This window comes from Callorhinus ursinus, unplaced genomic scaffold (assembly GCF_003265705.2).
Source record: "Callorhinus ursinus isolate GAN/ISIS: 27379988/994484 unplaced genomic scaffold, GSC_fseal_2.0 scaffold21, whole genome shotgun sequence".
In the NCBI taxonomy this organism is placed as follows: domain Eukaryota; kingdom Metazoa; phylum Chordata; class Mammalia; order Carnivora; family Otariidae; genus Callorhinus; species Callorhinus ursinus.
The window spans coordinates 2700458-2722842 of NW_027397083.1; the positions used below are offsets into that span (position 1 = coordinate 2700458).

The following is a 22385-nucleotide window of genomic DNA, read 5'->3' on the forward strand; positions in this document are numbered from 1 at the left end:
TGTGCCTGTGCCTTAGGGTGTTTGAATGATTATATGACACAAACAAATGAAGTTCATACCACTGTCACTGAAAGAATAGGTTTTACATAAATGAGAGAACAACCCAAAACAATTTTGTTCCTTTCCTGTCAATATTACCATGGATCACTGAATACTTTCCTTGTTTGTTTTATGTATTTCCAAGTACATCTTTTAAGGTTAAGAGAAAGGTTTTTGTATTCAAGCTCAAGCTCCATTTTTTTTCTACTCCTGGAAAAATTCTGAGATCCCTAAAGCGAGCACTGACAGAATTTTTAGACTCAACACCCTGAATTATACTAGCATAAAAATAAATGGGAGCTATTTTTGTTTGCACAGAACATATAATCAGTGAGGAGGCCACACACAGTAATATTTTTGAATTAGAAGCCAACTTATTACTAAATTTTTTACCCACTTTTTTCAGTCAGTCAACTAATATTCATCAGGCACTCACTAGAAGCCAAGAATTTTAATAAATGCCAAAGATAGAGAAATGATTAATTTAATCATTTTGGTTTAGTCTCTCTTTTTTTTTTTTTGAAGATTTTATTTTTTTCATTTGAGAAAGAGAGAGAGACAGAGACAGACAGAACACAAGCAGGGAAAGAGGCAGAGGGGGAGGGAGAAGCAGACTCCCTGCTGAGCTGGGACACCCATGTGGGGCTTGATCCCAGGACCCTGGGATCATGACCTAAGCCGAAGGCAGACGCTTAACCATCTGAGCCACCCAGGTGCCCCATTTTGGCTTATTATCTTGATAGGATTTGTGGAGTCACCCTAAACACTTTCCTATCAAAAATATACTCATAGCTGATTTTAATGGCATTTGTTTTCACTTCATTAATATCACCTTTACTTCATATTAACAAAATAACCAGCACTGCTCTGCCTAGAGTATAGCATACTACTATCTATTAAATCCTGGAAAGAAAAAGCAAATTGCTCTACAGTTATCATTCCAAGGCAGATTCTAAAGTCAATTTATGTTTTTGGGCGCCTGGGTGGCTCAGTTGGTTAAGCGACTGCCTTCGGCTCAGGTCATGATCCTGGAGTCCCGGGATCGAGTCCCGCGTCGGGCTCCCTGCTCAGCGGGGAGTCTGCTTCTCCCTCTGACCCTCCCCCCCTCATGCTCTCTCTCTCTATCTCATTCTCTCTCTCAAATAAATAAATAAAATCTTAAAAAAATAAAATCAATTTATGTTTAATAGTGTTTTTTTCTTCTCTTCATATCATTATTAGTCCATCTATGAATCCATCACTTTAATCCCTTGAACCAGCTATTGTGCTATATCTGGGTACAAAAAAGTAAGCAAAATCAGATCCCTACATGCAGCAACCAACCAACCAATGGAAGGCAGAGTCATTCATCAAATAAGATAAAACTATTGAACATGGGATCTGATGGTTACTAAATTCTGAAATACATCTCTCAGGGTTTATATTTGACAGGAAGTTTGGGCTTGGAGTGTTTATTTGCTTGTTTGTTTGTTCACTGCAACAGTAAAATAACCATGTAATTATATCTGTTTTTCTCTTTCCCTCAATGTACCATTTTAGGATGTTAGAATTCTCATAGAAAGAAAACAACATGGAATATGGAATTGATGGATGGAAACTAGAGTTTGGTGACTGAGTTTATTCTTTTAGGGTTTCCGACCCATCCTGAACTGCAGATTGTCCTGTTCCTTACGTTTCTGACATTGTATGGTATGATTTTAACAGGGAACATTGGGCTGATGCTGTTAATCAGGATCGATCCTCACCGTCACACCCCTATGTATTTTTTCCTTAGCAACCTCTCATTTGCAGACCTCTGTTACTCCTCAGTCGTTGTTCCCAAAATGCTGTTCAATTTCCTCAGAAATTGAAAACAAAGCTATCTCCTGTTATGGCTGTGCCCTACAGTTTTATTTTTTCTGCACTTTTGCAGATACAGAATCTTTTATTTTGGCTGCCATGGCATATGATTGTTATGTCGCCATCTGTAACCCTTTACTCTTTACAGCTGTGATGTCTCGGAGCATCTGTACATGGTTGATTGTCTTGTCCTACATTGGAGGTAACATGAGTTCCCTGGTTTACACATCCTTTGCCTTTATTCTGAAGTACTATGATAAAAATGTCATTAATCATTTTTTCTGTGACCTCCCTCCCCCCTTGAGCTATCCTGCACAGACACATCCGTTAATGAGTGGCTTCTCTCCACTTACAGCAGCTCAGTGGAAATTACCTGTTTCACTGTCATCATCATCTCCTACTTTTTTCATCCTTCGTTCAGTTTCTTCTTCCAGTGGGAAGAAGAAAACCTTCTCCACATGTGCTTCTCACCTGACTTCTGTGGCCATCTATCAAGGAACACTTCTCTTCATTTACTCACCGCCCAGCTACCTGTATTCTCCCAACACTGATAAAATTATCTCCGGGTTCTACACCATTATCATCCCAGTGCTGAATCTGTTGATTTATAGTTTGAGAAATAAAGATGTAAAAGATGTTACTAAGAGAGCTATAAGGTTAAAGGTGGATTCTTTATGAACTATAATGTTCTGCGATTCATCTAAATCCCCAGTTACAAACTGTAATTGGGAACATGCAACATGCCTACCAGCAGACACACAAGGGATATTATAAAGCACCTGGTTTTCATACAGCCAAATTTGAGTCATAACCCCGTGACATAAGACAGCATTTAAAAGTTTCAAAATTGCTGCTAAATAATAGACTACCATTCAATGATTACTCACTTGGAGTCAATGCTAAAAGGTGTTTTATCAGATTGTCTTAAGGATATAATAAATAAGTCAGAAAAGTGTGTGTGTGTGTGCATGTGTCTGTTCATGTGAAATATATCTCAGTTACATGGTAGATTAGTGGATGAGGGAGGAGGCCAGATTCCCTTGGTTCTTATGCCAGCTCCGTATCTGGCTAGAGAGTGGCATTTTGAACAAGTGACTTCATTTTTCTATGCCTCAATTAACTTATCTGTAAAATGGGGAGAATATAGTACACATGTCATCAATTGTTGGATGATTAACTGAACACATGCTGTGAATAGTACCTGTACCACTTTAAGCCCTTGATAGATGTTAATTATATATATATATATTTATAATAGTTCACATTAATTAAAATGTATATTTTACAGTGAGATGGTAAGAGGCAGGGATGTCATGGGAGCAATAATACAAAATCAAATCCATTTTCTTAAGTTCAGTTCAGTAATATGATGCTAACCTTCTATACCCAATCTACTCCAAAGGAATTTGGAAACTTGTTCTAAATAGCACCTTGAAGAATATAGGTTAATTGCAAGGCAAATTATTTGATTTGTTTCCCTGTCTATCTTTTATATTTTATACACCGAAGTATTATTAGATGGAACATCTTTCTCTGGCATCTCAGAAACAAAATCAGCTCTCCAATATATCACCTGTATCTCCACGCAGAGATCAACCCACATGCCCTGATGGGACATCTGAAGACTGAAATTAGAGGCATGTATCAGCAAAATGTATTTCAGTAACTGATATTTTATACTGTACATTGTTTTTTGTTATTATATTATTTTTGTCTCTATGATAATAAATATTTACAAGCTTTGACCCGGAAATATCAAAGTTTAAAAAGTATGTTTAAATCCATGTAATCTTTGTTGCAAAAATCCCCGCAAGATACAGCCCAAATCATTGTCAGTTTTAAATTCCCCTAGGAATCTTTGGATTTCAGACCAACAAGGCTTCTCCTGAGCATTTCTGTTGTTTCATTCGCTAAGAAGAGAGCGCAGTCACTCACAACTACACACCCACCAATATACTCTAATATTAAATTTATATTTACTTAGCCAAGATTTGCTTGGCCAAGATTATAGAGACTCACACAGAGCCATACAGATGAGTATCTATCAACAGCTTTTCATGTTCGCTAAGCTCTTAACATATGCAAGCATCTTTTGGTGAGAGGGTTCACAGTGCAATATTACATACCCAGCTGCCTACGAAAATCTTAGTTTTGCAACACCATTGCCTTTTCATGCTCAATAATTATATCACTAAATATTACACCACTTAGGAGAAAATATAGCTGTTTCCAAGTGAAGGAATAACTAAAAATACAGGGTATCAGAATTGTTTCAAGGTCAGAAGGGCTGTTGTTATTTGTTGAGCTTTCTAGATGGCCCACACTGCTTCTCCCACTGGGAGCATCCTATATTTCATCCCCGGGTTAAGGGGGGCGGTGGTTTCCAGACACCTGCTAAATTTCCAAGACTGCGTGGTAGCCAGCAAGGCCTGAATTTGTACTTTAGGTCCAACACAGTCAGAACTTTCTGAGGCCACCCACTTAGCTAGGCCTTCCTCTGCGGTTTTTGCTGAAGCCTGTGTGGCCCCCGTATTCCTGAAGCTGCTGAATCATCATTTAGGTAATAAAAGCAGAACCACTATAAACATTATGGAAATAGGAGGTTTATGCCTGAACTTCATGCAAATTTCTTTTTACTAATTCTAACCTGAAACCACACTGGAAAGATTTGGGAAATGCAGATCCCAGCCATAACCACACTGGCAGCAGGATCCCAAATAATCCATCCCTTTTCAACATGCTCTTCAGAGACACATCTCGTAATCACAATCAACTTTCAAATAAAACAGCAAAAGGATGCTTATTTTTAACAGATGCATGCATACAACTGACAGAAAAAGGGGCTACACAAAGTTTTATATGCCATTTTATCCTTATGGGGTGGTCTAGGGTCCTTCTAGCTAAGTCACACGCCTTTGATATCCTATAACTTACAAAAAAATTTAAGATAGAAGTTTAAACCTCCTTCCCATATTTTGTGTTAAGAGGCAGGGGGATGGGAGAGGTGGAAATATTGGTTAATATATTTATATCAAAACAAGGAAAATCACGACCATAGCTCCTACAGTCTTGCTCTCACTACTGGCCACATGATCATAGCTGGCACATAGAATTTCCTTTCCTCCACAACCTCTTCCATAGTCCCTTTCATTTCAATGAGCATCCCAGTTGCCTTGTCTTCTTGTCTTGTGAAGTGGCCCAAACCTTTATCCCTCAAGTATAGGCATCATTATTAGTTCTTTCTATCTGGGACTGTTACAGTTTTCTGTCAACTTTTTAATCCTAGATATGGAATACTAAAAGGTGCTCCTAGAGGCTCTCTAGGAACAAGTCCATTGTCCACTCCCTATTCTCATGTACAACAGAGACAGATGTACATGTAAACACATGACACACATACATAAACACACACACAAGGAAGAGAAGCTTGTATCTCTCAGAAGCATTTATAGTTCCTCATCTTATTTCCTTTTTTTTTCTTAAGAGAGAGAGAAAGCAGGGTTGGTGGGGACAGAGGGAGAGGGAGAGAGAGAATCTCAAGCAGACTCCGTGCTTAACGTGGGAGCCCTACTAGGGGCTCAACCTCATGACCCTGAGATAATGACCTGAGCCAAAATCAAGAATCAGATGCTTACCCAACTGCGCCACCCAGGCTCCCCATCTTATTTCCATTTTTTCATATACAGGTCCATTCAAAATCCAAAGAGATGCAAATGTATGTGTTAAATTCTGTTGTTTTTACCTTTTTTTTTTTTTTAGAACTTTTCTTTGGTTAAAGACTCCTCCTTCGGCACCAAACCACTCCACAAATAGGTCATGAGTACTGTGGCAAAGCAATAATACATTTCTAGAGAAAGGTGAATAATGCTTACTTCATGTCTCAGCAAACAATAAAGACAACTCAGACCAGGATCATTAACATAATTATTTTCATTATTATTAATGTGGGACATGATCATTGTTTCTAAAACGAATACAAAAAATCTTTTAACCTAATCGTGTTTTTTGAAGATATAATATACTCTTTTTTGTGTGTTCATGGAATATTTTCAAGCATACAAAATTGCTTAGTCCTACATTTTACAGCCCGGTTTCTCTAACGTTGGTGTTTCTCCCATATAATTTTTTTTAAAGATTTATTTATTTATTTATTTATTTATTTATTTATTTGACAGAGAGAGAGATAGCAAGAGCAGGAACACAAGCACGGGGAGTGGGAGAGGGAGAAGCAGGCTTCCCGCAAAGCAGGGAGCCCGATGCGGGGCTCGATCCCAGGACCCTGGGATCATGACCTGAGCCGAAGGCAGCCTCTTAACAACTGAGCCACCCAGGAACCCCCTTCCATATAATTTTTGAAGATGTAATGAGATATCAATTCATCCAAATATCTTCCTTGATACAAGGGAGGAAATGCTTGGAGAAATTAAAGAGCTTGTAGAAAGTCTCATACCTTATAAATGTCATCTAGATTTAGATCAGAGTTCCTCAACCTACCTACCATAAATATTTTTTATTACTGTCACATTATATAGTAATGTGTCTTTAAAGAGTGACTATTGACCAAGTAATTTTATGAGTTTACAAGACAATTGCAGAAAGAAATTGTGTTCTGCTTTATAGATATTGTGTGGTTGTCAGAAGAGTTGTATGTGCATCTATCATTTTCTTGATCATTTTCTCAAAAGTTTAGACAAGAATATAGAAGAATGGATGAAGGAAATTGCACATCCTTGGCAGAATTCATTTTCTTGGGCATTACCAATAACCCTGGGATGAAAGTGACCTTATTTACAATGTTTCTTGTTGTTTATCTCATTAATCTTGTTGCAGATCTTGGAATGATCATTTTAATTAGAATGGATTCCCAGCTTCACACACCTATGTACTTCTTCCTCAGCCCCCTCTCCTTCTGTGACCTCTGCTATTCTACAGCAGTTGGGCCCAAAATGTTGGTAGACCTTTTAGCCAAAAACAAATCAATCCCCTTCTTTGGCTGTGCTCTTCAATTTTTGATCTTCTGTATATTTGCTGATTCCAAGTGTCTACTTCTGGCAGTGATGGCCTTTGATCGGTACAAAGCCATTGGCAACCCCTTACTCTACACAGCCAACATGTCCAACAGAGTGTGCTCCCTGCTCATGGCTGGAGTTGACATGCTGGGAACGGCAGATGCTTTGATACACGCGACTTTAACATTCCACTTATGTTTCTGTGGATTGAATGAGATCAATCATTTCTTCTGTGATTTACCCCCACTCTACCTCCTTTCCTGCTCAGATACAGAGATCAATGAGTTGGCATTATTCATCTTTTTTGGATTCATTGAACTGAGTATCATTTCTGGAGTTCTCATCTCTTATTGTTATATAACCCTATCAGTCATGAAGATCCACTCTGCTGAAGGGAGGTTCAAAGCTTTCTCCACCTGCACCTCCCACTTAACTGCTGTTGCAATTTTCCAGGGAACCATGCTCTTCATGTATTTCCGGCCGAGTGCTTCCTACTCTCTTGATTAAGATAAAATGACCTCATTGTTTTATACCCTTGTGATTCCCACATTAAACCCACTGATTTATAGCCTACAGAGCAAAGATGTGAAAGAGGACTTGAAAAAACTGAAAATTAAAAAGTGGTTTTAAGTATTTGTATCACATACACAGGCATTGTGGTTGTTGTTTTTGTAAAATTATATTGCATAACACAAGAGAAACAAAGTTGTCTCAAAAACTTTAATTTAACAAAATGAGTTCGTTTTAAAGCCCTATCACTATAATTTCGCATTTCCCTAAATATATCATACTTTATTATGTGTCTACATTTTATATATAGTATTCCCACTTTGTGGAAAGCTTTCCTGACCTTTCTAATTTTGTCAGATATTTATTTGTTCATTCTTTCTTTCAAACATCAATTTATTACACTTAGATGTATTGTGTGTTTACTAAGCGAACTTGAGTATGTAACTGCTTTATATCTTATGGTACATCTAGTAGTGTTCATCCTAATGAATCTTATAATTTATTCAAAGTAATCAACATTACTTACTTAAGCACCAAGTAATTCGCAAGTCTCAAACTCATTATGAAGTAAAAACATGGGGCTTTTATCCAAAGAAAACGTCTAAATCTAGAGTAAAAGAAAGGCTTCATTGGCTAGAGATACTGAGTCTCAGATCTCAAAAAATGCAAGTTGGGAGAAGTAAAGATAATAGGCAGACTATCTGACAATTAGAGACATCTTGAAGTGGACAAGTGGTGACATTTTAGAAGTAAAGAAGTGTGGTTGCCAAAACATGGATGGACCTTGAGGACGGAAGTTATGCTAAGTGAAATAAGTCAGACAGAGAAAGACAAATACTGTATGATCTCACTTGTACGTGGAATCTAAACAAGTTGAACTCATAAAAAGCAAGAGTGGAATGGTGATTACCAGGGGCTTGGGGAGCGGGGGAAATGGGAAGATGTTGGTCAAATAATACAACCATCCTGTTATAAGATGAGTAAGTTTGGGGGAATGTACTGTACAACATGGTGACTTTAGTTAGCAATACTGTATTGTGTAACTGAAATTTGCTAAGAATTTGCTCTTAAATGTCCTCAACACTACAAAAAATTGGTAACTAAGTAAGGTAATGAATTTGTTTATTAACCTTATCAGCAGTGATGATTTCACAAATTATACATATATCAAAACACGCATTGTACACCTTAAAAAGGCCCAATGCCATATGTAAATTTTATCCTAAGAATGCTGGGGGAAAAAAGAAGAAAATAAGTCAAATGGTTAGGTTATAAAGAGTAGTGGAAGGGGCTTTGGTAGAATATTTCATTGTCCTATAATTATCAAAAATCGATTCCTCTATCATCGCTCCAGGGAAATTTCCTTCTCTCCTGGTCCCTTCTCAGTCCTGGATAAATGTCCATTTTTGTAATGCACAGTAAAACCTCTCCTTTAAACACTGTTTTAATATCATTCTGTTTATTAAATCACTGCTTCTAATATGAGACTGGAAGCATTCTTGATCAAGGATTGAACATTTCATCCCCATTATCCAAAACACCTGCATACACCCCAGGACACAAAATGGAAAAGCAAATAAATAATAAATTAAAAACACCAGATAATATTTTTGAGTATTTATTATAAGTTAGTAACACAATTATATGATTGTAAGTCATGGGGCCAGAATATATATATTATATATTATATTATGTTATATATATTATAACTTTTAAGAAAGTACATAAAGTCATAAAATGGTTGTGGATACTAAAGTAATGGATCAATAAAGACCTACATATTAATTACACAAGAAGTAAAGAGCATTCGTCTGTGTATGTTCTTGATATTGGTCTATTTCATCTTTCTCTGCTCTAGTTTCTAATGGTTAAAGCAAAAGGCAGCTTGTTGAAATAACATGGAAATATCCTTATGTTTAAAAAACTGTATCAGACCCAAGGACACTCTTAATTATCTATTAAAATTGTAGAAGCTAAAAGCCATTGAATTTCTTAGATTTTGTAGCTGCTATTTTTAAATATTTTGTGCAGAAACACTTCAGAGTGGATGAAACAGCTCCTCTGCTTTTTAAGGGGACGTTTGTGGAAGACTGGTCAGTCTTCCACTAGGTATCATGCTGGGGGAAAAAAACAAAACAAAACTGCAAAGAAATGTATTCTTTTTAATAAAGGCTTTAAAGATTTCCATCTGCACCATATTTTCTCAATGAACACATACACTTTTGAAATTGTTACTTATGAGCAGCGGAATGGAAGAAAAAATTGTTTTAAATACACAAGTCCAAGAAAAATAGAGTGTGGGTGGGTTGTTGTTTAAACTTAGAGGATTTCAATATGTAATCTGATTAACCAGCCTTGTTCCCTTATGACAACCATATTTTACAGCCTCTAAAGATTGATTTGATCTACATGTTGACTGCTTTATCAGATCTAGGGGGTTTGAACAGAGAAATAGAAATGGAATTCCAAAAATAGAATTGACTGATTTCAATTAATTGTGGGCTTCCTCTCCCTAAATTTAAAGCCAGGTAATATAAATTTCAGAAGGCCAAGTGCTTGTAAATATGACCCATTTGAGGGGACAGTTATGCAAATTCAGAATTTCATAGACACTTCAAGAATGGATATCCAACTTTCTTGGTATTCAAAGAGTAAAAATGAATACTTAAATGTAGTATATTATGACTCACCTACAGAATTGCAAAATATGTAAACAATTGAAATGCTGAGTATTGATGAGGATTTGGAGCAACCATGGCTCTTACACACTGAGAGTAGAGGGGAGAACTGGCATTTTACTTTGTAAAGCTCTATGCTTGTCCATGCTGAACACAGAAATGTCTTATGACATAAAATTCTATTCCCAGATTTATACTGAAGTGAAATGAGTGACTATGTTTGCCCAAAGACATGTACAAAAACATTCATCATTGCGTTATCATAGTATTAAACTGAAAACAACTAGGATATCTCCATATATAGTTAGAAGTCTATTTCTTGGTTTGTCTCTCTTTCTCTCTCTCTTTTTTCCTTTGCTCTTTTGTTTTGTTTCTTAAATTCCACCTATATTGAGATTATATATATATATATATATCCCAACATGATGTAATATTATACATAAATACATTAGTCAGCCATCTAAAAGAATAAAATCTTGCCATTTGCAATGACGTGGATGGAGCTAGATAGTGGGTTTTTTTTAATATTTTCTTTATTTATTTGAGAGGGAGAATGAGAGAGAGAGAGCACATGAGAAGGGGGAGGGTCAGAGGGAGAAGCAGACTCCCTGCTGAGCAGGGAGCCCGATGCAGGACTCGATCCCGGGACTCCAGGATCATGACCTGAGCTGAAGGCAGTCGCTTAACCAACTGAGCCACCCAGGCGCCCCTATAGTGTTTTGTTAAGTGTAACAAGTCAGTCAGAGAAAGTCAAATACCATATGGTTTCACTTATGTGTGGAATTTAAGAAACAAAACAGATGAACATAGGAGAAAGAAAAAAAAAAGAGAGGAAGGCAAACTATAAAAGAGATTATTAACTACAGAGAACAAACTGAGGGCTGCTAGAGGGGAGGTGAGTGGGGGATGGGCTAAATGGGTGATGGGTATTAAGGAGAGCACTTGTGATGAGCACTGGATGTTATATGGAAGTGATGAAACGCTTAATGCTACTCCTGAAACTAATATTGCACTATATGTTAACTAACTAGAATTTATATAAAAATTAGAAACATTAAGAAATAAAGTAACCACCATCTTATGAAATTAAAAAAAAACTTGCAAATTAACCTACCACACTAGACATCACTTTGCGGTGGTTCTAGGGATGATTTCTGAAGATGCTAGTAGTGTTCCTTTTTTGCCTCGTTCTGAGTGAAGGGAATCTTTGTTTCTGAAAATATTTGCAGTACACTTTCTCAAATAAAAATTTTCTAGAAATATCTATATCTATACCTATCTATTTATATATATCATATATATATATGATACTCTAAATATATTTTCCAAAAACAAAATATATTTTCTATCAGATTGTAAGCAACCACAGGGTTTTTCTTAAATCTTGTGTTCTTTGCACACAATAAGTGATGTTCATAATATATCCATAAAATTGATGTAATGCACATATGTCATAGAATACCTCTGTGTACCTTCTTCATGTTATTAAAAATTCTGACTTGCTTAGAGAACAATGCCTTTATCCACCTACGGGCACTTCTAGTGTTTCCTCCAGCGGCAGGGAAAGTTAGTGTATTTTGGTACCAGCATCATGCCAGGAACCCTTTGTCATGCTACTCAATGTTTCAGGGACAGATAACTATATTCTGAAAAGTGTGATCTTCTGGGTGGATGCTTGCCTACAGAGTATTGCTTTAGTATCACCAGGGTTGTCCAGAAACCTGTAGTTAGAGATATTTTTTTCTCAGGTGCTTGTAACTCATGTATAGAATTTCTCCTAAAAACATTCTTTTTTTCAATTATTTATAACTCTATTCTTAATGAAAACTGAGATCCATCGGGAATTAACTTAGGTTATCTAATGTGTAGTCACACAACCTCAGGTGTAAATCATGGGAAGGAGTATTCTGAAGGGAAGTTAGTTTACATGATCTTGAGGAGAAGCCCTGTTTGAGAGGCTAAAGTTAGGTCCTGGTTGAACAAAATGGAACCTGAGGGATTTTCAGGTCCCTCTGGGCAAGGGAGTGCCTGAGGGAACAATTAATTTGAAAGGAATCAGAAGAAAGGACCAAGGACAATTCCACATCCTCCAAATATGTACTAAAGAAGTAAACAATGGTAGAAAATGTCTTGGGAAACACAAATGCATCAGTTTCTTGAGTTTAACTCTTGGGCAATTAGTAACAATTGGTTACACGGTTTTACCTTGCATCCACAATATCTCCCACGCAATATTTTTGGTATCTTAGTATTGGGACCATCACACTTTCCAAATTTAAAAGTGTACTAATTTTGTTGAGGATTGTTCTAGCTTTATAGAAAGCAAGGAACAAAAACAACATACTAATAAAAGAGAGAGAGAGAGGAAAAAAAACAAAACAAAACAAACGAAGCAATCCTGTGCCCCTGCTAACTCTCAGGTGAAGTTTCTGAATAAATAGGAGAGTACCCGGAGGACTCAAGAACAGAAACTCGTATATGCCTAACACAGCTTACTTTCTTCCTTCCTTAGCTTATGCATTTACTGGTTTAGTAGCAATTAAATTAACTATATTAAGACTCAGAAAATATAGTGGGTGTGCATAATTATTACACATTATCTGGAAATATCTATCAACAGTAGCAATCTGTGGTGTCAGGTGTATTGCCCTGATTAGCATATTGTAAAATGTCACTCAGGATATGACCAGTCCAGAGAGCATCCCCTGGGGTTGCCATGGTGCACAGCCTCAGGGCCACCAATTTTCTTATTTTCTATTTATGCAATGCAGCCCCCTCCACATTATATTCTCTTCATACCAATGTCAGTGATGTTCTAGAGGTCAGTTGTAATATAGAGCACAGAGCACGTCTCCATCTGGTGACCCTCTATGCTTCCCGCGGTCATGAACCGCTCAGGCTGAAATCCCGCTGCATCACAGAGCACACTTAGAGGAACTCTTAGTGGTTTAGACCCTGAAAATCTGTCATCACTGTTTTTTTTTACTTTTCAGATGAGACTTTAAGGTAAACACACGTTAGTCTTCCATGAGATTAAGATTTTATTTATTTATTTGAGAGAGAGAATGAGAGAGAGAGAGAGCACAAGGGTGGGGGGAGGTCAGAGGGAGAAGCAGACTCCCTGCTAAGCAGAGAGCCCGATGTGGGACTCGATCCCGGCACTCCAGGATCATGACCTGAGCCGAAGGCAGATACTTAACCAATTGAGCCACCTAGGCGCCCTAAGAATTATTTTTTTAAGATTTTATTTATTTATTTGTTTGAGAGAGAATGAGGGAGAGAGAGAAACAGCATGAGAGAGAGGGGAGAGGGTCAGAGGGAGAAGTAGTCTCCCCATCTAGCCAGGAGCCTGATGTGGGACTCGATCCCAGGACTCTGGGATCACGACCTGAGCCAACTGAGCCGCCCAGGCGCCCATTAGTCTTCCATGAGATTAACCGAGAGAATTATTTCCTAGACGGATTTATTTCATGATGCTGTCATTAGGAATCTATTGAGAACAAGAGGTTTGCAGCCGGAAAACCCTAGTATCTGTGAGACTTCAGATACCACTGTCTGTATCTGTCGGAGGAGATTGTTAATAACCAGTTGGAATACAGGAGATAACGTAGTAAATATGTGATATTTTATAGTAATGAAAGAAATAATTTATGAAAACTCCTAGCATTTGAAAGCAACTCCCCAAAATGGTCTCTTTTCTCCCGTAAGTCCATTTCTAAGAATTTCCATAAAGAAATACAGCAAAGAAGAATTATATATGCACACTCTCACTCATTTCAAGTTATTTATGATATAAAGAATTGTATATTATAGGGAAGGGGAACTTTCCCTTTCTTCCCTTCCAGGTTCTCTGGCCGTTCTAATAATTAAATTAGCATAAAACAGATTAACAGGAGAAAACAAAATTAATTTCGTATGCTCGGGTACACATAGAAATATGAGACTCAGTGACCAAAGCAGGCAGCTTTTATACATTCTATACAAAGAAACAATACAAAGCAGTTTGGGCTTTGGGTAGTAAACTAGTAAAGAAGTAACACGGGTTATTTACATATCCTTTTTGAACCTGAATTTCTCTGGCGATAAAGATGTCTTTCTCCTTTCTGGTACAGGGGAGGGCACTTTTCACATGGGAAATTTAGGTTCCTGCTTTCAGGAGGAAAAAGGTGGGTCAGTGTGTCCTTCTTACATCTAAGAAAAACATCACTAGTTCAGTTGTAGATATTTACTTTTTTTGTGGTTTCATATTTAATTTTTTTTAGTTAATTTCTTTCTTCATAAAAATAAAAATGTTCAGTTCACATAAACAAAGTTGTCCCATTTATTGTGGAGAAAATCTTAATTAACTACATATTTTTACCACATAGTGAATTAGGATAGACTTCAGAGATGTAAGTCCTAAGTGTCATTGAACAAAAATGGATACTCTCTTCTTATTCAGTTTCAGAAAGAAATAACACATTATCAGTCATTTTTATTCAGGTTGACTCTTCTCCAGTTAAACGCAGATCCATATTATTTTTATAATAAAGACATGAACTCAAAATAAGGGTTTTATGGTGATACCATATTTAATGCATGTTTACAAATTTTAAAAGCAATCACTGTCTGTTAAATATGGCCAAAAAAGATATTTGATTTGAATTCAGATGTATATATATGTAGATGGATTGATATAGATAGATATAGAAATATCTAGTGTGTGAAAGAGAAAGAGAAATGAAGAAAAACACTATCCCTGCCCATTTTTAAACAGAATAGAAAGAATATTCTAACAATTATATCTATAAACCATGTACGAAGTGCATTTTTGCTATTTATTGATTTCATCTATCTCTGTTCTAGTTTCTAATAATCAAAGCGCTGCATCAGCCTGTTGAGACAACATATATATGGCATATATTTGAAGGACCATGTAAGGCTCAAAGACACTCTTAATTAACCATTACCATTGTAGAAGTTAAAAGCCAATGGACTCTGGGAAACAAACTGAGGGTTCCAGAGGGGAAGGGGTAGGGGATGGGTTAGCCTGGTGATGGGTATTAAGGAGGGCACGTTCTGCATGGAGCACTGGGTGTTATACGCAAACGATGAATCATGGAACACTACATCAAAAACTGATGATGTAATGTATGGTGATTAACATAACATAACAATAATTTTTAAAAAAGCCAATGAATGTCTTAGATTTTTTAGCTTCTATTGCAAAATGCCTTTGCGTGAAAACATTTCAGAATGGAAGTAAAGCCCAAGAAGAGTCTCTGGTTTTCAAAGGAGCACTTGTTGAATGTTCTGACTTTTCACAAAGTACCATGCTGGAAAAAAGCCTATGGAGAATTTTATTATTATTATTATTTTTTAATAAAAGGCTGTAAGGGTTTCCACCTGTATGACATTTTTCCAATTAACACATACTCTTTTGGAGTTATTACTTACCCGTAGCAGCTAGGTAGAAAACACTGTTCGAAATGCATTGTCCAAAAAGTATGGGGTTTCAGTGGATTACTACCAATTAAGAGCGTGTAAACCTGTAATATGATTAACTTATCTCTCTGCCTTATGACAACTAGGTATTACAGCATCTAAAAACTGATCTATGTGTTAGCTGTTTCATCAGATCTAGTGGTTTTAAACTGAAGAATAGGACATTTTAAGCCCTATAAGTAGAATTACAAAAGGAGAATTGACTGATTCAATTAGTCGTGGGCCTCCTCTCTCTGAATTTGTGTAATTGAATAACATCATGGAAAATATCTTTTAGGGAATCGTGACTCACATAGAAGCTGGGGCAGATGGCCTGTAATGAATGTCTAGGTGTTTCACATAAGTAGGGGACACCGTATCAAAAGGTTTTGTATACTCTTACCTGTCACTTCAATCCTCACCACTCCCTTCCCCTCTCAGTCACTCTGCAGCGTATCCTTCTCACCTACCCCCAGGGACTCATGGCAAACAGCTGTCTCCAAGGGCAGTATTATCAGGGCCAAGGGGAAGTCTTCAAATAGGGTAACAAAGGAGGCTCCAGCACCTCTCTTCCCATGGACACACCAAATGAATACCTACAATTCCTTCTGAAAGAGATCAAGAAACTAGCTGAGTGGCTTCCACACATCAGGCAAGTTAGCAAAAACTGGTACAAATGTAGTCGTTGTAAAAACGAAGTGGTATGACACAAACTTTTAAAAAGTGGGAGAAACCTGTACAATCTTACATGTCAGTATCTCAGTAAAACTAGGAAATGATAGCCTCATGGAAATACATAAATGAAAACACACACACATACACAAACATGTAATTTTTTAAAAATGAGATAATCTTACAGACTTTTGAATTTTACTTTCTTAGTGGATAATCTTTCCCTTCATTACTTTATTTCACACATTCATCTCCAGTATGCTACATCTTTTTCTCCTAATGTACACTTCAAAAATCCCATGACCTATGATAACAGCTTGTTCTTTATATTTTCTTATTTTTCACCATGCTCATTCATTAGTAAATATATGATCATCACTTGCTTTTCAGAAAATAGTGTATATATGATTCATTGCATGTTAAATTTCCCAATTAACTTTAGTCTTTTGCAAATCCTTCTGCACCAATATAAAGGACTCCAATATATTCCTTTTAATGATTTATAACGATCCATATCATGGAACTATCTTAATCCATTAATTTGTTCCCCTATTCATGATCATCTCTTTGTTTCTAGTTTTGATTATTATTAACTTTGTTAAAATAATATGTTAGTAAAAAAGTATATGCCTCTTGAAAACTAGTCCCAGAAAGATAATTATTTTTTCCATACTGTATTCATCAAAGCAGTCAAAGGCTAACCCAATTTAATGGGGGACGGGGGAAGACATCATGTGTCCATGGGAGAAATGTCAGAGAATTTGAAACCATCTTTAATTAGACACAACTACCATCAGTCAGTAGTAGAATCTTCAAAAATCTCATTTTCCCATTATTTTGTTATTAGCTTTTCATATATTCAAATTAAATACATAAGTATGTGTGAATGAATTTTTCTTATTCCTTGCAAGCACACACAGAACAAAATGCACTGATTGAAAAGAGAGTTGAATTTTACATTACAGAAAGGAAGGGTAGATGAAAGTTTATACCAGTCAGGTCAGTGTGAAGGACTGATTAGCTCTGGTTACTGCTGATGGTCATCAATAGTGACGGGGACCAAGACGATAGGAAAAGGTTCAGGGATCATTGAGCATTACAACACAACTCTTAGAAGGGATTTGGAGAGGACACAAAATTACACTCCAATACTTCTCAACTTTGTAAAAATTGGAATAAATAAAAGCAAACAAAATTTTTAAGAAACGAATAGAACCTTGGTTTTTCTTAAACCCTCTTCCATGCACACATGTAATATACGATCTATGTTAGTTGAAACAGTTTGCAAAATCTCTGCATTTCAACTATTTGTTGATCACCCATGAGCCTATCCACCTAAAATACTTCAGAACAAAGATTCAATTAGACATTACTTGTACCAGAGCTGGTGCTAGGGCTGTAGGGTATAAGGAAATTAGCTTAATGCAGCTATTATTACTAAAGAAATAACAATGTAGACACATAGCTGAATAAAGTGAAGATAATGCAAGGAAAAGTGTGCTATGCACAGTGGATATGATAGTCATAAAATAATTGAAATCCGGTTAGATGATGTGGTTGGAGGAATTGAATCACATGTACTTAATGAAAAAAATGTATTTAATATAACCATTGAAGAAGTGTTCTGTTTCTAAGTGGGAAGGTGAAGGAGTTTGTTTCAGAAATAAAAGAAACAGGTAAAAAATTAGGGTAGGCAATAATTAACAGGAAAATAATCATTTTATTTAATAAACTTATTAATGTAATAAATTAAACAGAATAGATAATAATTAACAGATAAAGTAATTAAGTAGAAGGTCTCTTTGAGTTTCATTAGAAGCCTCATCTGACTGGAGGAAGATGGTATAGACTCAGAACAGCAATGAATCATACTATAAAAATCATTTTATCTTCCTAAAGATCTATTTGGTACAAGTACAAAGAGTTGAAACTCAGACTTTGCTGAAATTGTTGCAATATTCATGAGGGAAAACACAGAACTAGAAATCTAATTAGTCAGATTTGTATAGTATAAAAGTGTGAGGCCAAGGCGTGAGAGACTTCAGCCCCAAATGACGCTGAGTGAAAATAAAATGCAATCTGTCTGTATGGTTCAGCTGCTAGGGGCAAGCACAGAAGGAGTTACCCATCACAGGTAGGTTTCTGAGTCATTAAATTTAAAAAATCAAGAAATAAAATGCTTATATTTGGAAAAACGAGGAATCAAATTTTTAAAAAATTATAAATGTTTTTTTTACTTATTTCCTTTGGTTAATACTCTGCAATTTAATGGCAAAAAAGGAGATATTTCTCATTTAAGCAAGGTTAATCACATCCATTTTGATTAGCAAATAAACAATTTTACTTATTTATATCCTAATCAAAATTAAAAAGAAAAAAGGTGGGTTTTTTTAATATCTACAAAAGGGTATATGCAAAGTTAATATTTTTTTCTATTTTTATCTGTAATAGTTGAGGTATCAAAACACAAATGCTAATTTGTGTACATTCAACCCCATATGAACCACATATTGTTTTTATTCAAATCGAAAACAAAGTCAGATCACCCATATTCCAGTTTTCACCTTTCAACAGGAAGACAGGGGCATGTATACACACACACACACACACACACACACACACACACACACACACACACACCTATAAAAGATACATTATTCTTGTTCCCATCTCTGTTTTTTTAAAAGTTTTTATTTATTTATTTATTTGAGAGAGTGAGAAAAGAGTGCACAAGAGGGGAGGTAGAATCAGAGGGAGAAGCAGACTCTCAGCTGAGCAGGGAGCCTGATGTGGGACTCTATCCTGGGACGCCAGGATCATGACCCGAGCCAAAGGCAGTCATCCAACCAACTGAGCCACCCAGGTGTCTAACAGCCACCCAGGTGCCCACCCATCTCTATTTTTAATAAACAAGTCAGGTTTAAAATACAAAGAGATGGAAAAGTATGTGTTAAATACTGTAGTTTCCACTTATTTTTAGTATTCTTTTTTTTACTGATCAAGAGAAATATCCTTTAGCACCAGGTCACTCCTGCATGTAAATAATAAAAACGTGGCAAAATAGTAATATATTACTAGAGAAAAGTTTATTAGAATATATCTAATGTCTAAATAAATACTAAAAACATTGTGGATGGGGATAGTCACAAACATATTGCTCATTATTCTTAAATCAGAGGTACGTTCATTGTTTCTGAATTTAATACAGAGGCTTAAAAAATCATGATACTTAAAGAACTGAGAAAATGTAATCATTTGTGTTCAATTAGCTATTTATTTTTAAAATATAAGAATGCATATTCCAACCTTGTTTTTAATTTAGATATTGCTTTCATATTACATTTGACCTGTAATGAGCTTTCATTCATGATTGCCCACTGGGATAAAGCAATGCAGGTGCACACAGATCATATACCTTATGGATGATATCCACATTTGGAATCAAATTTTCTCTAAGATCTTTCCCAAACATTTTGCTTTTGTCAGCAACATAACAATGAAACTTGTCTGTCTGAAGAATAAGACTATAAAGAATATGATGTACTGAAATACATCCCTTTTAATTTAGAGATGATAGTTTTCTGTGTGTCAAAAAGAGTTAAAACTTTGGGCTACCATTTCTTGATTATTTCTGTAGCATTTTAGATGAATCAAGAAGAATGGTTGGAAAAAATTGCTCTTCTGTGAACGAATTCCTTCTCTTGGGAATTAGCAATGACCCTGGAGTTAAAGTGACTCTATCACATTTCTAATTTTCTATCTCATCATTCTTGTTGCAAACCTCGGGATGATCATTTTAATTAGAATGGATTCCCACCTTCACACACCCATGTATTTCTTCCTCAGCCACCTCTCCTTCAGTGACCTCTGTTATTCTACAGCAGTTGGACCCAAGATGCTGGTAGGCTTCATAGCCAAGAACAAGTCAATTCCCTTCTATGGCTGTGCTCTGCAATGGTTGGTGTTCTGTACCTTTGTAGATTCTGAGTGTCTACTTCTGACAGTGTTGGCCTTTGATCGGTACAAGGCCATTAGTAACCCCTTGCTCTATACAGTCAGCATGTCCAGCAGAGTGTGCTCCTTGCTCATGGCTGGGGTTTACATGGTGGGAATTGTGGATGCTTCAGTAAATATGATACTAACATTCGGTTATGTTTCTGTGGGTCGAATGTGATTAACCGTTTCTTCTGTGACGTCCTACCTCTCCTCTTGTCATCTTGCTCAGATACACAAGTTAATGAGTTAGTGATATTCACCATTTTTGGATTCATTGAACTGATTACTCTTTCAGGGCTTTTTGTGTCTTACTGCTACATCATCCTAGCAGTGATAAAGATCAACTCTGCGGAGGGGAGATTCAAAGCTTTCTCCACCTGCACCTCCCACTTAACTGCTGTTGCAATTTTCCAGGGAACTCTGCTCTTCATGTATTTCCGGCCGAGTTCTTCCTACTCTCTTGATCAAGACAAAATTATTTCATTGTTTTACACCCTTGTGATTCCCATGCTAAACCCTCTGATTTATAGCCTATGGAACAAGGATGTGAAAGAGGCCCTAAAAAAATCTTAAAAATAAAAAGTGGTTTCATTGAAAACATACATGTATGTATATTTTCTCCCATTCTTACACTATAATTCATGGAAATCAAAATTGTGATTTTGATGTGGTGATTCAATGAGTATTTATAACATTACCAGCCATGCCATAACGTGTCATTCCCTAAATACTCTGTGGTTCATTTTATGTCTTGAATTTATATTTGGTACTCCCCATTTGTGGGAAATTTCTAGACTCCTAGTTTGCAAAATTTTTGTTTCCTCAATCTTTCATTTGTTCATGAATTGATTTTCTATGTGTTCTTGAGTATTTTCTAAGTACCTTTACGTACTTCGAATTTCATGGTGAATCTAGCAGTTTATTTACTAATAAATCTTATTGCCTAATGCAAATTACAATTTTAATTAAGTAATACTAAATTACTTATAATAAACTATAATTACCCATAATGTAAAAAAAAAATACTAGACACTATAAACCCAAAGTACATTGTTCAAATATAGTGAAGGAAATTGTTTGAAACAACAAATTTACTTGTTTATGAAAAAATAAAATTGTTTATAAGAGTAAAGCTGGGGACACCTAGGTGGCTCGGTCGGTTGGGCATCCGACACCTGGTTTCATGATCTCAGGGCGGTGAGACTGAGCCCCATGTCAGACTCTGCACTCCGCACAGAGTCTGCTTGAGTTTCTGTCCTCCCTTCGCCTGTCCTCCTACATAAGCTCTCTTTCTCTCTCTCTCAAATAAAAAATAAATAAAATCTTAAAAAAATAAAACAGTAATGCTATTTTGATATAAGAATGAAATATGTTTTTTTCAGGATTTTGTTATCTCATCTGTTTTTACTTATAATAATAACTCAGTAGCTCAACTCCTGAGGAGGCTTATTATAAAAACTACATGAAGAATCAACTTTGGCAGAGGGTCACTTAGGCTATAAATACTGAGACTTGTGAGGACTCCTTGAATGTGTATTATCTGGGTAAGGCTACTATATGCACCTCTATGTTTACTGCAGTGCTATTTACAGTAAACAAGATATGAAAGCAAGCCAGTGTCCATTAATAAACAAATAGATAAAGAAGGTGTGGGATGGATGAAGTGGAATATTATTCAGTCATAAAAAAGAATGAAATCTTGCCATTTGCAGCCATGGACAGACCTAGAGAATCTTATGCTAAGTGATATAAATCAGACAGAGAAAGACAAATACCATATGCTTTTACTTATATGTTGAATCTAAAAAAACCAAATGAATAAATGAGCAAACAAAAAGCAGAAATACAGAAAAGAAACTAGTGTTTCCCAAAGGAATTGTGGGTTGGGGAGGTGGGCAACATTGGTGAAGGGGATTAAGAGGCACAAACTTCCAGTTATAAACTATGTCACAGAGATTAAAAAGTACAGTAAAGAAATATAGTCAATAAAGTTGCAATAACATTATTGGCAACAGATAAGGAACACACTAATGGTGAGTAGTGAGAAATGCATAGAATCACTATGTTGCACATCTGAGCCCAATGTAAATTGCATGTCACCTATACTCAATAATAAAACATTTTATTTTATTTTTTTTTAAAGATTTTATTTATTTTTTGACAGAGAGAGACAACGAGA

At 36.1% G+C, this 22385-nt stretch overlaps 2 protein-coding genes and 1 pseudogene across 2 annotated transcripts; all 3 read left to right on the plus strand.

Moving 5' to 3' along the window:
* The first annotated feature begins 1977 nt into the window (after positions 1–1977).
* On the plus strand, positions 1978–2556 carry LOC112829726 (olfactory receptor-like protein OLF1). Its single transcript, XM_025879443.2, has one exon. The coding sequence runs from the start codon at positions 1978–1980 to the stop codon at positions 2554–2556; it is 579 nt and encodes a 192-aa protein (XP_025735228.2).
* A 4028-nt stretch (positions 2557–6584) lies between these two features.
* LOC112828959 (olfactory receptor 5W2-like) lies at positions 6585–7394 on the plus strand. Its single transcript, XM_025878196.2, has one exon. It carries the CDS (start codon positions 6585–6587, stop codon positions 7392–7394), a length of 810 nt encoding a protein of 269 aa, XP_025733981.2.
* Positions 7395–19869: 12475 nt separating this feature from the next.
* On the plus strand, positions 19870–20801 carry LOC112828957 (olfactory receptor-like protein OLF2; annotated as a pseudogene).
* The last annotated feature ends 1584 nt before the right edge of the window (positions 20802–22385 follow it).

Bases quoted from the DNA above. Each gene is read 5' to 3' on its own strand.
- LOC112829726 (XM_025879443.2), top strand. From the start codon at position 1,978: ATGGCATATGATTGTTATGTCGCCATCTGTAACCCTTTACTCTTTACA.
- LOC112828959 (XM_025878196.2), top strand. From the start codon at position 6,585: ATGGATGAAGGAAATTGCACATCCTTGGCAGAATTCATTTTCTTGGGC.